Source organism: Schistosoma mansoni, chromosome 4 (genome assembly GCF_000237925.1).
Source record: "Schistosoma mansoni strain Puerto Rico chromosome 4, complete genome".
Classification (NCBI taxonomy): Eukaryota; Metazoa; Platyhelminthes; class Trematoda; order Strigeidida; family Schistosomatidae; genus Schistosoma; species Schistosoma mansoni.
Window position 1 is genome coordinate 16,505,320 of NC_031498.1, and position 16,903 is coordinate 16,522,222.

At 40.5% G+C, this 16,903-nt stretch overlaps 3 protein-coding genes across 3 annotated transcripts in view; 2 read left to right on the forward strand and 1 right to left on the reverse strand.

Annotated features, from left to right (window-relative positions):
* Smp_090800 (Xaa-Pro dipeptidase (M24 family)) overlaps positions 1-3,310 on the forward strand; it is a 23,062-nt gene extending 19,752 nt beyond the window's left edge. Inside the window, exon 9 of the mRNA XM_018796991.1 lies at positions 3,120-3,310. Within this exon, the coding sequence (XP_018652077.1) occupies positions 3,120-3,245 (126 nt within the window). The 3' untranslated portion in view covers positions 3,246-3,310. The remainder of the gene's footprint in view (positions 1-3,119) is intronic.
* Positions 295-453, forward strand: Smp_114900 (putative xaa-pro dipeptidase pepd/pepq; the record flags this gene model as incomplete). The annotated part of the gene is made up of 1 exon (XM_018796992.1): positions 295-453. One exon carries the CDS (start codon positions 295-297, stop codon positions 451-453), a length of 159 nt encoding a protein of 52 aa, XP_018652078.1.
* Positions 3,311-8,108: 4,798 nt separating the features above from the next.
* The window catches only part of Smp_090820 (CDP-diacylglycerol--glycerol-3-phosphate 3-phosphatidyltransferase), a gene marked incomplete at both ends in the record, with an annotated part of 18,044 nt that continues 9,249 nt past the window's right edge, over positions 8,109-16,903 (reverse strand). Inside the window, 2 exon segments of the mRNA XM_018796993.1 lie at positions 8,109-8,573; positions 8,579-8,591. Of these exon segments, the coding sequence (XP_018652079.1) occupies positions 8,109-8,573; positions 8,579-8,591 (478 nt within the window).

Consider the following 16,903-nt stretch of genomic DNA (forward strand, 5'->3'; position numbering starts at 1 on the left):
ACACTAAGGATAGCAGGTACTCAACTGAGCGCAGTCAAAATATAATAGCCGTCTAACCGATTACCGTTTGACCTCCTACATCCAGCTGACGAGTCCCAAATAGGACGAATCGCGCGTCCTGGATTCCATTGCTAGCCACTATCCATCTTTGCTTAATTATACTTTGTTTCAAAAGAAATCATGCTATACTTACTATTAACTTTGTTTTTGTTTTTTTTGGCCTAGGATACACCATCTCGAAGTTCATTGCCAGGTTTAAAAAATCTACGTACTGCTCGTTTACTACAAGCCAATATGGTAATGACAGTTGAACCAGGATGTTATTTTATTGAACGCTTGTTGAATCAAGCTTTATCGTCGGATATACTTAGTAAATTTATTGACAGAAGCCAAATTGAAAGATTTAGAAAATTTGGCGGTGTAAGTAATTGGCTGAAGAATGTGTTTTTTTAACATTGAAATCAATCTGTTGTAATTTCAGATATTTTACTTATACAACCCCTTCTAATAAATATACGGACTAAGGTTATAAAACCTTGGTTTCACAAAATTTAGGGCATTTCAATCTTATCCTCTTCAAAGAAAACGTTTGATCCCTAATGAGATTGCACTTCTGTTTCCACTATTCATACTTACTTATGCCTGTTACTCCCAATGGAGCATAGGCCTCCGACCAGCATTCTCCAATCCACTCTGTCCTTGCCCCTCCTTTCTAGTTCTATCCAGCTTTTGTTCATTCTTCTCATATCTGTCTCCATTTCTCGGCGAAATGTGTTCTTTGGTCTTCATCTTCTCCTTTGGCCTTCAGGACTCCATGTGACGGCTTGTCTTGTGATGCAGTTGGGTGGTTTCCTCAATGTGTGTCCTATCCACTTCCAGCGCTTCTTCTTGATTTCTTCCTCGACTGGAATCTGGTTTGTTCTCTCACACAGTAGGTTGTTGCTGTTAGTGTCTGGCCAACGGGTCCGAGGTATCTTGCGTAGATAACTGTAAATAAACACCTGTATCTTCTGGATGATGGCTTTCGTAGTTCTCCAGGTTTTCGTCCCATACAGTAGAACTGTCGTGACATTTGTATTGAAAATTCTAACCTTGGTGTTGGTTGACAATTGTTTTGAGTTGCAGATGTTCTTCAGTTGTAAATATGCTGCTCTTGCTTTGCCGATCCTCGCCCTCACATCTGCATCAGATCCACCGTGTTCATCGATGATGCTGTCCAGATATATAAAGGTTTTCACATCCTCCAAAGTTTCTCCGTCAATTGTAATTCGATTGGTGCATTATGTATTGCATCGGAGAGTCTTGCTGTTCCGTGTGCTTATATTGAGACCTACTGCTGCTGAGGCTTCTGCTACACTGGTCGTCTTCATAACATACCTCGAAATTCGGATTTCTAACTCCTATGTTCACATTTTATTGTTTCTTCTTCGTCCTAAGTCACAGATGATTTTCTTAAATTTAGGTTATCACTAATCACTTAAACGGTATGTCGTCTATCATAAGGTACAATAAATTTCATATAGTTGTGATTTAATCAACACTAAACATCAACAATTGTCTTTGGAATGTTCATAGGCCTCACTAGAATGCATAACATTTGATAGAATCTGTTTTCATCATTGCGTTGCTTTTCTAAACACTTTGCACTACTTCATGGATGTTCCCTAAGAGATTTTCCGTAGTAGAATCAAAACTTCGATTTAGCTTGTTTTGCCTTTTTAGTAAACAGAGTAGTATATTTTGTTGCTTGACCAACTATTACCAGTGATAGATTTTTCTCACAATTTATCAAACAAAACAACGTTCATATAATGAGTCTTTTTTTTACTGTAATTCAACCAATGTTAACCGTAGGAATATTGGACATTCCCATCTATAATTTATATGATGACCGGCTGGGGAGACAAGCGATATATTGTTGTTTATATATTGGTACAAAGGGGCACCAGATACATTTGCGCCGCACAAATCTCATTTGATTTGTGTGAGGGTTGTGATACTGCCCGGGTACCCAGACCGAAACAGGTGATTTTCTTAAGGGGCCACACCCGGAGCCTTTGACCTAAAGATCTGATCCACAAGGCAGTGGAGCATCGTAAGGAGATGCAGTCCTATGGTAGCCGGTGATCAACGATTGATTCACACGCCATTTGTTCCTTCAGGATACTGGAGCCCATGTGCTCCATTGTTTTTGAATCAGGGTTTTCCAACTCCCCTTGGGTGGACTTTCCGTGTTCACCAACCCGGTTAAAGCTCCGGACATTCGCTTTTCATCCTCTCAATTTTGTAAACAACAGTAATGCCACGAGAAGGCAATGAGTATGACTTCCCTGACAGAGGCTATACACGCGTGGTCATGTGAGAGGATTTCGAGAGGGAGAACGGACTCTCCCCACTCTCGGCCGTACCAGGGCATTTGGGGGCGATATATTGTTGACCAGTTTGTGACCTACATTTTCATTCATTCGTTATCTGACAAGTAAATTTTTAGGAGTTCAGTTTTGTGATCAAATTATTAGTATCACTATTTAGCTTTATGATATGACCAAATCATAAGATAGTGTTTCTTGTAAACATACCGCGCTTGACTTGACTAAGTCGACACGACTACATACTTTTGCTATCAGGATGCTAGGCTTAGCTTACATTTCACAATAGTTTACACTTATTAGTAAGATGTATCTGCACTCTGATATTCTCTAACCCATGTCGTCTATTGTCATGTTTTAGCTATTCGAACCACGATTGACCTGCTCAGACGAATATCATGTTTGTCCGGTCCTTAGCATTGGTCAAATTTTCTTGATCAGAGTGGAGCAACACACTAGCATTATATTTCCTATGATAGTCAGCAATCAGTGTGTTTCTTATCTCTTAATACGCTTTTAATATAGATGAACCCTTTCACTTCTGATAAAAGATTACTTTAATGAAAGTAGTTGAGATTTTCCACAGGAAATCGATATGCTGCGTGACATTGTCGACAACATTTCATTTTCGATTCCACTTTGTAACTATCCTTTCTTTGATACAACTTTTAGGAAATATTTTGTTCTGTTGAAGTTGCGTAATTTTTATTCAAGACGCTTCTATCATCTTTTAATTTCAATTGTTTATAGGTAAGAATTGAAGACAACATTATTGTCACTGAAACTGGTCATGAATTATTAACAGACGTTCCAAGGACTATTGAAGAAATTGAAGCATGGATGTCTTCTAAATTGGAATGTAATGGTCATTTATGATCATATAATCTTGTATGTAATGATTGACTTGATTAATTATAATCGGTTAATGTTAATGAATAAACCAAAATTATTTAATGGCAAATAGTTTTCTAATTGAAAACATAACTAATTAATTAATATAAATGTGATTTGATTAAATTGTGTATTCCTTATGAATTGTATTGTTCATTCTTTTAAACTTTGATAATCGAAAGGTATTTCGTTCAGTCAGTCCCAGTGGTCTTGAGTGCTGTTAGAGTTATGAGGGCAGTTATCAATTCCCGGTTGGCCACACCGTGAAAGGGTCCTTCTAGAGGTACCTGAAAAGGAGATTGGATTAGAAGTGGTCTTAATGACCTGAGAGCGTGACCGCAGTGCCCAAGGGACAACTACTTGAGGTCGGTCGCACGCGACCTTTTTGTGGGTAGTTTTTGTGTTAGCTCCGTACTTGTTGAGACCTTACCGCCGGAGACGGATATCCGTGGGATAAGGCGAGGTGTGCATTTTTAGGGCCGACCTTTTCTAACCCCACCCCTCCTTGTGGGAAGGCAGCATCGCTGTCATGCTGGTTGTCTGAAGGAAACACCTTACTGCTGTCACACCTCTATACAGTCAGCAGTACGACTTCGCCTTCGGACGTTGGGTTTGCTGCTTTTAGTCTTACCGCTCTTCAATCAACCTATCTGGCATGGTAGGACCTTGAGGAACGATTGTTTCAGCCAGTATAGCTCGATTGATTCATCACGATAAGCAAGCCCGACCACCACGACAAGGTAGCAGCAACGGTCGGGAGGTATTTCGTTACCACAAATAAAGTCATTCGGTTAGAAAATAATCGATAAGAACAGTAGTATATTAAAACAAACAAAAAGAATTTGAGTAGCAGATAAAAAGGTGGATGCATTTACATTATTATCATCGTTTATTTACCCATTTCGGTTACTTTTAAACTAATGGCATTCAATACCATGATGACTTCAGCTTAAACCAAATAAAGAAGTTGTTCCATAAACTGGTTTCATGTTTTGATCAATTCATTTTAAGGTCCTTCCTATCTTATTTGGTCACTATAGGATATAGGAAGGAAGGAAGGTAAAATTTGTAACACATTACCCACCACTTAAATTCACAAACTAATTGGCTATCCAATCCCCACTGCTTAGGACGTATAAGGTAATTAATCACTTTGTTTTGCTTACAGATATCCTTTTCAAACTCGTACTCCAGACTGTCGTGTCAGGGTCTAGGGGTGACAACTAGCCAAAACTGTTGTGAACGGGAATACAGGCGCGGACGACCAATTTATTATTGTAATACAAAATTACAGTATTTTGGTAAAATATGAGAACCATACATAAAAACTTCATTTGCAAATTTCCATCATTTGTCTTCCACATTCTGTATGATTCTTCCGGTTCACTATTGCTTTTCAATTCCGCTCCTATTCTCTTCAAGTCGACCTTAAAAGACTTCTGCAGTCAGGTCTTTTACTTCCGATTAGTGTTATATCCTACTTATGTCTGTTGAAATAAGTGGCACACACCACAATACAAGTAAAACATGACATTTAACACTTCATCTACTTATGAAGCATCAATCAGTATAAATATATAAAGTGAGTATAGTTAGTCAAAAACGAGAATTGGACACATGAGTTGCTCAATAATCATATTTATAAGAATACAATTTTCATTGCTTCGCAGTTGACTAAATGCAGGTCACACCAAGATCAGACTGAATCAAATTGATGGGTGTTTAAGATATCAACATAGAGAATGACACAGATGTGCGTTAACCAAAGTTGCCATACCTGATTAGCACGATGAGATGAAAATAAAAAAATCGGAACGACATGGTAGCCATGATAAAAAACTAAATCTTGGGAAGGTAGTTTGAAAGGACAGTCAAAAAGTATGTATGAAGTAATACCGGGATTCGACAGGAAGATAAAGAATGGATTGATCTGTGGATGATCCTCGGTGGTGTCAACGGCTACAGATCGTGGTTATCATGCGGACTTCAATCAAATGCCATGCACTCACCTACTCATACCTTCAGCCAATAACTTCATGGACTGACATCACGTCTTGGTTTGGTGTCTTCTAGCTTTCCGATCTACTACACTAGCCATCGTTGAGCGCTGAGGTAGTCGGTAGATGGATATGCGTAATACATGTCTTAACCATTTCAGTCGATAAAGATTTACTGCTTCATTTACCGATTTTCCAACTATCTTATGCCTAACCTCAGTATTTCTCATTCAGTCATTCCACGAAACTCGAGTGACTCCTCGAAGACATCTATGCTCAAGAACCTACACATACCTACTTTCATTGACCGTGTTTCACAACCCTAAAGTAGAACAGTGTAGACTTCTGAGTACATAAACTTTCTGGTTAGGAGACGGATATCTCGCGTACGCCATAAGCTGGGTAACTCCAACCGGGCTTTCTGAATATGTACCAAGACTTCGTTAGAATTCAAGAATAGTTGTTTAAGGTACAATTAACCCTCAGTGTTATATCGTAGCGAAGAAATAAGCACGGGTAACTCCCAGGACCTATTAATGGACGACTATTCTATATATATTCTTATTGTATAACTATTCAGTGACTAGATTACCTATATCTATATTCATCTTATTATAAGCATCATCTTGACCTATTGATTATTATTATACGATTTACTGTTCCTAAATTATACTCGATTTATTGAATACTGTCTCCCACGCTCACAGCCACATTTGGCTTGATTTTGTACAAATATCATTTTCTATTTTATGGTGTGATGTGGTCTGTATGTCTGGTATATAAACCGAGTATACTTGAAGTAAACGATTTGCATAGATTCGCATAACAGTAGCTGCTATTGGTGTTCTGGACTCAAGTGGACGGGCTAGGCGGATTAAGGACCAATAAGGACGCCAGATTACTCATACTGATTGGACGTCCTTGATTGTCACTGTGTTAAGGTCGGAGGGGTCGTATTTCTATTGGTGGATAATTCACGCGAGTTACGTCCTTGGTTAACTCGTAAGGCCATAACAAATTAGCGACGACCTTGAGCAAGCCACAACTTTGATCAAAACATAACACTCAGTACTTTCCACCGCAATTCAACGTTTCTCACTAGATGGTTCCACCACATTTACCCAACTTCACAAAAACATCTGGTATATTTGTAATCTATCCATATCTTCTACTCTCATTGATTAGATCTTTGATGAAAATCTGTACACCTCACTGGGACTGAAAATTTGCAACCTAGACCGAAATATATCAATCCGGTTTTGCGTTGATTATGACTAAATGGATTATTAAATGACACCAAATCTTCCTAGATATGTAAAACTTTTTATATACTCAACCAGCCCACTATAGTAGCCCTGAACTAAGCGTTGATACAGAAAGATCATGACGCACTATCTTATATTTGATACATACAAAGCTCATCGCAAAAACATTCTTCTATTTTTGCTCGACGGTTTCACAAATACTATATTTTGTGTTGTCGCCCAATGGGACTATGCTTATTATACACAGTGAAAGTCAGTAAAACGATGTTTAACAGAAATTGTTAAAAATCAGATATATTTCATTTTACATTCTTCCAAAGATTTTTTGAAAATATATTTGATAAGACAAATACATACGCGCCACACAAGTTGCTTAATTTGTGTGTGGCCTGTGATACTGCCCGGGTGCCTAAACAGAAACAGGTGGTTTCCTAAGGGGGCCACACATGGAGCCTTCGACCGAAGGGTCTGGTCCACAAGATAGTTAGGCATCGTAAGGAGATGAAGTCCCATGGTAGCAGGTGACCAATGATTGATTCATACGCCATTTGTTCCCTCAGGATACTGGAGCCCGTGTGCACCGTTGGTTTGGAATTAGAGTTTTCCCACTCCACTAGTTGAACTTTCCGTGTCCACCAACCCGGTCAAAGCGCCAAACATTCGCTTTTTATCCTCTCAATTTCCTAAACAACACCCCTGCCGCGAGAAGGCAGTGAGTAGGACTTCCCTGACAGTGACTGTATATGCGTGGTCACGTGAGAGCATTTGAAGAGGGAGGGCTGACTCTCCCCACTCACAGTCGTACCAGGGCACTGGAGAGGGGGTGATGATTGTCTTTATGAAAAGCTTAAACACATTAGAGATACAGTGATAACTATGAATCAACTACTACCGATTATTCATCATGTAAATCAACCGCGGGAAACAAAGAAAGATAATTTCATACTATCATCTACTATATTAAAAACGTTCGATAGATTTTGACACACAACCATTACAATCTTAGTTATGTATGAGAGGACCACAGTCGTTCATGGTACACAAATATGATCATCTGAAGTAAATTTTCTTTGCTAACTATAGTATTTGATCTAAAATGGTGGTAATTTCACTTTTATTTTTATTATTTGAACACATAAATATTGGTACAAGTAAGCACCAGATACATTTGCGCCGCACAAATCTCATTTGATTTGTGTGAGGGCTGTGATACTACCCAGGTGCCCAAACTGAAGAAGGTGGTTTAATTAGGGGGCCACACCCGGAGCCTTTGACCTAAAGGTCTGATCCACAAGGCAGTGGAGCATCATAAGGAGATGCAGTCTCATGGTAGCTGGTGACCAACGATTTATTCATATGCCTTTCGTCCCTTCAGGATACTGGAGGTTTTTCTAACTCTCCTAAGTAGACTTTCCGTGTCCACCAACCCGGTTAATGCGCAGGACATTTGCTTTTTGTCCTCTCATTTTTGTAAACAACACCCCCGCCACTTAGTTTTAACTGATAAAATGCTGTTTTTGATCTGTTAATGATTAAACTTTTTAAAAAAAAAGAAGGATAATATGAAAACCCGATAAGGCAACCATTTACATATACCAACGAAATATTGGTAGCAAAAATCTTACATATACAGGTAAACGATATTTAGTTTGATAAATTAATTGATTTAAAGTTATAGGATAACAACAAGTAGAAGAGAAAAGATGACATCGTTCATTATAAAGACACTGACGTAATTTCGGATTAGTTGTAACAATACACAGTTGACTTTCCAGGTCTCGATTCAAAGAACGATAACTGAAATTTGATGAACCAACTAAAGATAAACTATATGAAGGATGATGATGATCAGCAGTCTTTTTTTCCTCGTCTTGACTATCATCAGCGACACTTTCAATCCATAAACCTTTAGCATGAAATGTCCAATCTGGTCTGATATATTCATATATATTGATATTACTATGATTTAATTTAGTAGTATAGAATAATTGAAGTAATTGTATAAGAGCTTCTCTATATGCTAATGGTATATAACCGGAAGCACCTTTTGATTTTAGAAATCCATTAGCCTGAAATATGTGTAATGATGATATTGATCAAACAAATATATAATTTTGAACACATACTGAGTAAAAAGCGTCTTTTAAATGAAAAGATTTTTAATAGTTGAGATCATGAATCAATTGAAGCTAGACCACCATGGAAAATCTGGAAGCACTGCTTTAAGGCCGTTTCGTCCTATTATGGGACTCCTCAGTGGCAGTGCGCATCCACGATCTCGCCTTGTGAGATTCGAAACCAGGACCTATCAGTCTGACACGCGTAAGCGCTTAACCACCAGACCACTGAGGAGTCTCACAATAGGACGAAACGACCAAATACACGGGACGCTTACTCCTACTGAAGATCTCATTTGAACTTCATATGTCAATAACAACCCATTTCCTTCCTCTTTTGTTTAAAATAAAACAGCCACAAATCACATCACTCTTCTAATCCACTGACTGAATGACAATCAGAATTTTTTATTGTGCAAGAGCTTGGATTAATTTATGTCTTCTTTTCAAGCTACATTTTGACTCGGTCAATTATTTGCTGACAACCTTGACTGCTTTCGTATGAGGGTATGTGTACGTACCGCTTACCCTATTCATCACGTCTTCAACTCATTTTTATTTGGCTATAAAAATTGAGTCACGCGTTATCAAAACGAGTTGGCACACTTGTCATCTCCGCTTCGCTCTCCCCCTTTCATTCTGAATGCCTGTTTGGATGAGTGAGTGTATTAAATAAGTTCATCTAACGAAATCCGTATTTGACATCTCATCACCGCCGTCGCACAAACGGTGTTAGCCTAGGTAATGTACGGAGTTAAATGGAAGATTTATGTTCATAGCATATTCATACGTCTATCCAAATGAGAGTCAGATGAGCGGGCCATCACTATATATATATCTTACACCGTGGTTTTCGGGATGTTGTTATGTATGTTTAGTGATCATCAGTTTGTATGTAGGTTGTGTTAGGTGACAAGAATTTCCAGACTGAAGTGATAATTGATGAATACAAGTTTCAATCAAAATTGCTGACACAATTTCAGATGGATATGCATTTAGGACTTGACTACCAGCCACTACAACAAACTAGTTAATTATTCATTGAAAGATACAGATCCCAACTATTGAGTTAAACAATTTCCAAATTTAACTGAAGGGGTTTTGTGGAGATTGGTCTCATTTATTGGCTGTGTTTGTCACAGATTAATATCTGGTGGGGTGACATTAGAAAACAAGGAGCACTGAACAACCGCTTTTTCCTAATATGGCATTGTATGGTTGTCGCTCTATGTTTTAAATTGATTGGAGTTGAAATTATACCATAGAATGCCAATCTAGTGGTTCTAATGGTCAAGGCTTTGCCATAATACCTGGAAGTTCTGGGTTCGATCTCTGGTGGTGGTACAGAGATACAGCTGTCAATTCAAATCCCATAGTGGTAGAAGTAGTAAGAGTATAAGCAGTAATCGGAAAGATAAGGGTTTGAAAATGTTATTCAAGGAGTATAATCCAGTGAAAAAATTTGGAACCAGAAAAAAAAGAAGGGACATGAAGAATTTGGGAGAACACAAAGAGTGGATGCACCTTCTCCATTGAAAACGATTTTCAGCCATGTCATTCAAGGTCTGGTTGGGCATACGTAACACGTGTCCCAGCCATCTCAACTGATGAAGTTTCACTACTTCATCAATCGATTTGCCATCCTTAACTAGTACCCGTTTCCTAACATCTGCATTACTTACTCGGTGGTCCCAGGATATACGAGCAATGCTTCGAAGACACCTATGATCGAATACTAGTAGCCTACGAATATCCTCTACTCTTATCAGCCATGTTTCACTGCCATAAAGTAGGACGGGACGAACTGCTGCACAGTAAATCCGTCCTTTAGTTGCTAGACGGACATCTCGCCTACGCCATAAATGACACAAGCTGGTGAAATCTAGTCGAGCACTCTGTATCCGTGCTGAGATTTCGTCAAAGACCAAACCACAAAGGCTGATGAGACTCCCAGAATAAATGAAGCGGTCAACACGCTCAACTACTACACTTCCTATCATTAGTTCAGGTGGCGATGCAACCCAATCCTGAAGTAACATCTTGCACTTCGAGGGGGGGAATCACATCCCGAACATGCCTGCATAGTAACTAAATTGATACATATATATTAAGATAACTTCTATTAAGGTAACATGGTGGTTGTAGGTGGTCAACAGGAAACCCTGGACCCGGGTTTCGTGCTACTTGGCACTCGTCAGTAAGGTGTACCTGTAATCTTGAGGGAACTAACGCTCCCTGGCGGATTCGATCCCGTGTCACTCAGCTTCACAGTCAGAGACGTTACCACTGAGCTATTCGGGCCGCGACCGACCTCCTGTAGGACTGAGATCTAATCACAATTGATTGATCGAATTATTATTATTATTATTTAAACACATAAATATTGGTACAAGTAAGCAACAGATAAATATGCGCCTCACAAATCTCATTCGATTTGTGTAAGGGCTGTGATACTACCCAGGTGCCCAAACTGAAGCAGGTGGTTTTCTTAGGGGACCACACCCGGAGCCTTTGACCTAAAGGTCTAGTCCACAAGGCAGTGGAGCATCGTGAGGAGATGCAGTCCTATGGTAGCCGGTGACCAACAATTGGTTCGTACGCCATTTGATCCTTCAGGATACTGGAGCCCATGTGCACCATTGGTTTGGAATCAGGGTTTTCCAACTCCCCTAGGTGGACTTTCCGTGTCCACCAACCCGGTTAAAGCGCCGGACATTCACTTTTCGTTCTCTGAATTTCGTAAACAACACCCCTGCCACGAGAAGGCAGTGAGTAGGACTTCCCTGACAGAGGCTATATATCCGCGTGGCCATATGAGAGCATTTCGAGAGGGAGAGCAGATTCTCCCCACTCTCGGCCGTACCAGGGCATGCTTGAACTGATAAGCTACGGGTCAATAAAAGAACAAGATAACCAGCTACCAAGAACTCAAATATTACTTTCCTGTGAAGATGTTTAGTTAACTCAGATAATTAAATATGGAAAGCCAAACGTTTCCGACTATGACTTCAATAGTAGTCAGATGTACTAAGAATCACTTAGATAATCAATACCGATGTTTAAAAGTTGACCTCTATCATACATAGATATCTGAATTCACTTTAGACTTCAGCGAGCAAGTTTGATGTGGATCTTAGTGGTCCTTCGTTCTTCTGAACATCACCAGCAAAAAACTTCGGGTAGGAGATCTATAGTTGCACGTCTTGTGAGAATATTTTAACCCTAGTTGTTGCACTTTCTTCTCTTCAAAAACATTGATAAGATACTTAAAATCGTAGTATTTTTTGGAAAAAACTTATCCCATAAGGTTGGTCCAGTAATGCGAACCTGCTATGATTCGAAAACGTCCAGCCATCAGATACGTAATGTAGTAGAATTTTGTCAATGTCACAACAAATCTTGCCTTGTTAATCAGACTGATTATTACAGTGGACTGTGCTGCATACGACAAACCTTTGCTAAAATCTATTAACTTATTCTCCATTGTCTAGAACCACAAGTTCTTATGTCTGATAAAAATTCAATATACACGTGAAATCAACATTCCGCTTGGTTGAGGTAGCAGGCTTACACCACATTTTCTGCATTAGTGGTTGAAATCAAGTTTCAATTCCAACAACTGAAAGTTGCCAAGACATTTATCATAGTCCCACTGCCAGGAGATATCCTTAGTAGCTTCTCAACAACAAATCTATAGTAGTGCTAGCGAAATAAAATAAGCCTTACATTATGAGGCGTTTTGGAAAGTTATCCACCATCTTTAGAAGAAAATAATAAACTAAAATATCTCGAATATGAACAGGCTGACGGGTGATCAGTAATTCAGTAGTTAAAGCTTTTAACCACCGGGTTGCAGCTTTGCAATCGACTTTATCAATTTCGCCCGACCGTTGCTGCTACCTGGACGTGGTGGTCGGGCTTGCCTATCGTGATGAAGCAATCGAGCTATGTTGGCTGGAACAATCGTTCATCGAGGTCCTACCATGCCAGACAGGTCGGTTGAAGAGCGGTGAGACTAAAAGCAGCAAACCCAACGTCCGAAGGCGAAGTCGTACTGCTGACTGTATAGAGGTGTGACAGCAGTAAGGTGTTTCCTTCAGACAACCAGCATGACAGCGATGCTGCCTTCCCACAAGGAGGGGTGGGGTTAGAAAAGGTCGGCCCTAAAAATGCACACCTCGCCTTATCCCACGGATATCCGTCTCCGGCGGTAAGGTCTCAACAAGTACGGAGCTAACACAAAAACTACCCACAAAAAGGTCGCGTGCGACCGACCTCAAGTAGTTGTCCCTTGGGCACTGCGGTCACGCTCTCAGGTCATTAAGACCACTTCTAACCCAATTTCCTTTTCAGGTACCTCTAGAAGAACCCTTCCACGGTGTGGGCAACCGGGAAGTGATAACTGCCCTCATACCTCTAACAACACTCAAGACCACTGTATTCATAATCAATCTCCTTCAATTCCTACTATTCCTTCTACCTTGACTTTCAACACTAAACTTCCCCTCTCGGTTTCTTCTTCAAGTGTCACCATGGCCAACGATTCCAGTGCGCGAAACGCTGTCCCAGGTCTACTAAAACCTCGCTCCAAACTACACATTGGAGCCTTCAACGTACGTACCCTATGCCAAATCGGTCAACAGGCCTCCTTAGCTAAAACCCTAGAATCTCGTACCATTGATGTATGCTGTGTCTCCGAAACACGCATACAGGATCCCAGTGTGGTCATTCACTTGACCTCACCTCGCCAAAATGGACAGCCGACGAAATACACCCTCCGTGTATCTGGCGACCCGTTGGCTAGTTCTCGCGGACTTGCAGGTGTAGGCATAGCATTAAGTACAAGGGCAGAACAGGCACTACTAGAATGGATCCCCGTTGACAGTCGCCTGTGTGCTGTCCGGCTAAATGGCTCCGTAAGAACTCGGAAGGATAGGGACACACGTCGTTGCCTTTTCGTCGTTTCTGCCTACGCTCCCACTGACTGCAGCCATGATGAAGTGAAAGATGACTTTTACAGAAAGCTGAGCGCTCAGACATAGTAGTCGTAGCGGGTGACTTTAATGCCCAGGTAGGCAGCTTAAATCAAACAGAAAGACATTTAGGTGGGTGTTTTAGTATTCCGGCTCAACGAACCGATAATGGTGATCGTCTGTTGCAACTATGCTCAGACAATCGTTTATTTCTAGCAAGCACTAATTTTAAGCATAATGAGAGACATCGTCTAACATGGCGAGCACCTGCACCAAACCAACGATGGGCTCAAATAGACCATATTGTCATCAGTCATCGTTGGAGAGGCTCAATAGAAGATTGTCGCTCGTATTGGAATACTTGTTTAGACTCTGATCACGCTTTAATACGAGCGCGCATTTGTCTGCGCCTCAATGGACGCAGGAAAAGTACACTAAGAAGACCCATTAGGATTGAACTGGAGGACGAGAAAGTCAAATGCGAATTCCAGAAACAACTGAGTTCACATCTAGGCAGTTCTGTAAACAAGACTGACCCAGATACTGCTTGGAAAGACATACGAACAGCTGTGGAAACAGCAGTAACATCTATTAGTCATTTAAACCATAGGGCTCCAAAAAACCAATGGATTTCTTCTAAGTCTATTTCACTGATGGATTCGCGTAAACTCATCCCATCAGGCTCTGAACATGACGAAGAGCGTAAAGAAATTAGATCTAGGTTAACTAAAAGTCTAAGGAACGATCGTGAGCAGTGGTGGGCAACGAAAGCAAAAGAGATGGAAAAGGCAGTGGCTGTAGACAACACCAGCCAACTATTCAGACTAATAAAAGAAACCTGAATTAAGAAGTCAAGTGTAAGTGAGACAATCTCCGAAAAAGACGGAACCCTTATCTGCTCTCAACCTAAACGTTTAGAACGATGGGCGGAACACTTTAGAGAACAGTTTAGCTGGCCTTCAGCTACTGCACAACTACCCACTATTCCTAGAAAACCTGAATGGAATATTGAAGTAGGCCCCCCGACCCTACTTGAAGTTCAAAAGGCTATAGGTAATCTGAAACGAGGAAGAGCAGCTGGTCCTGATGGATTGGCTCCAGAGGTCTTTAAATATGGTGGTTCAATTTTAGCGATTAGGTTGACTAATATTCTGGCTAAAATCTGGGAGACGGATGTAATCCCATCCGACTGGTCACAATCACTGATTGTCCCAATATATAAAAAGGGGTCAAAATCATCCTGCGATAACCATAGAGGGATTAGTCTGACTAACATAGCATCTAAAATACTAGCCTCAATAATTATCGGGCGCCTAACTAAGACTCGTGAACTGCAAACACGAGAAAATCAGGCTGGCTTCAGACCTGGTCGTGGCTGTATCGACCACATATTCACCATTCGTCAAGTTTTAGAGCACAGACACGCTTATCGGCGTCCGACAATGATAGTTTTTCTTGACTTGAAAGGAGCATTTGACTCTGTAAACCGAGAGGTTCTGTGGCAGTGTCTGTCATTGAAAGGTGTACCTGAGAAGTACATAAACCTTGTAAAGGCTCTTTACTCGAACACTATTAGTCGAGTGAGAGCTTATGGCGAACTATCATATGATTTTACAACCTCAAGTGGTGTCCGTCAAGGCTGTCCACTATCCCCGTTTTTGTTTAACTTCATTATAGACCGGTTACTGGAAATAACACTCTCTTCGACTGAATCTACAGGAATTGAGCTCCTACCAGGGGGACCACTAAGCGACTTAGAATACGCAGATGACATAGTCCTGTTTGGTGAAGACGCTGGCAAAATGCAGTCTTCTGTTGGAACTCAGTAATAATGCCAGGATGTTTGGGATGCGTTTCTCCCCATCCAAATGTAAATTGTTACTCCAGGACTGGCCTGCGTCAACACCCGAACTAAGGATAGGGAGTGAAGTAGTCGAACGCATGGACAACTTCACTTATCTTGGAAGTCTGATCAGCCCTAATGGGTTGGTGCCTGACGAAATCTCAGCATGGATTCAAAAAGCTCGTTTGGCTTTTACCAACTTACGTCACCTATGGCGAAGACGAGATATTCGTCTATCAATTAAGGGACGAGTATACTGAGCAGCAGTTCGCTCTGTTCTACTTTACGGCTGTGAAACATGGCCATTAAGAGTAGAAGATACTCGTAGGTTACTAGTATTTGACCACAGATGCCTTAGAAATATTGCTCGCATCTGCTGGGATCACCGGGTAAGTAATAGTGAGGTTAGACGCAGGGTATTAGGGAACGATGGTAAATCAGTTGATGAGGTGATGAATCTTCATCGACTGAGATGGTTGGGCCATGTGTTACGTATGCCTGAACACCGATTACCACGACGCGCTATGATGACTAGTATTGGGGACGGTTGGAAGAGAGTTAGGGGCGACCAAACCAAAACATGGCATCAGTGTTTGAAGTCACTAACTTCTAGCCTGAGCCATGTTGGCAGATGCAGACTACCTGGCTGGGGTCCGCGTGACTATCATAACCAATGGTTGGAGACTCTGTGTGACATGTCTCAGAATCGATCACAATGGCGTAGGTGTATACACTCTTTATCTTCCCTTAAACCTTAAGATTAAAATTGCTTCATACTTGTCTTCCTTCCTATACTATATCCTTATATACAACCTATAATTTATATACTACTACCAACACTAAATTAACTACTATGAATCCGGTGTTGATCTTGTTGTGCTAACGAGGTATGGCAACTTGGACCGATGCATATATGTGCCTGGTCCTACGTTGTAGCTGACTGACTGACTTATCAATTTCGGTTTGAGCAGTTGGGTACTACCATAGACTTGTATACATTGCGTGTCATACAGTGAGTGTAGTACTACTTGCTCACCTAGTTACATAAACTAAACTAAAACTAGTATTTGGATTTGAAATACAACTAGAAGCCGTTCAATAGTTAACACGACATAAACTACAGGAGATTTTTACATGCTGTATATTTCCAACTAACTACCAAGTTCTCATCACACGGATGAAAACAGATGATTGTGTTTGTAAAACGATAAACTTGGCGTATTGATTCGAAAAACTCAGTCATATATTTGGAAACAGAGTAATGAAGCATATTCAATATTACAAAATATAGCGCTACATCGGCTGATCAATTATTTACATCCATACATTTTCACATTATTTAAAGTCATACATCTGATTACCTACAACATGGTACAATACGAGACTTGGTAAAGATAAACATTTAAGTACCGAACCACCAATCCAGGAGTACGTAATTGCGTTGTCAC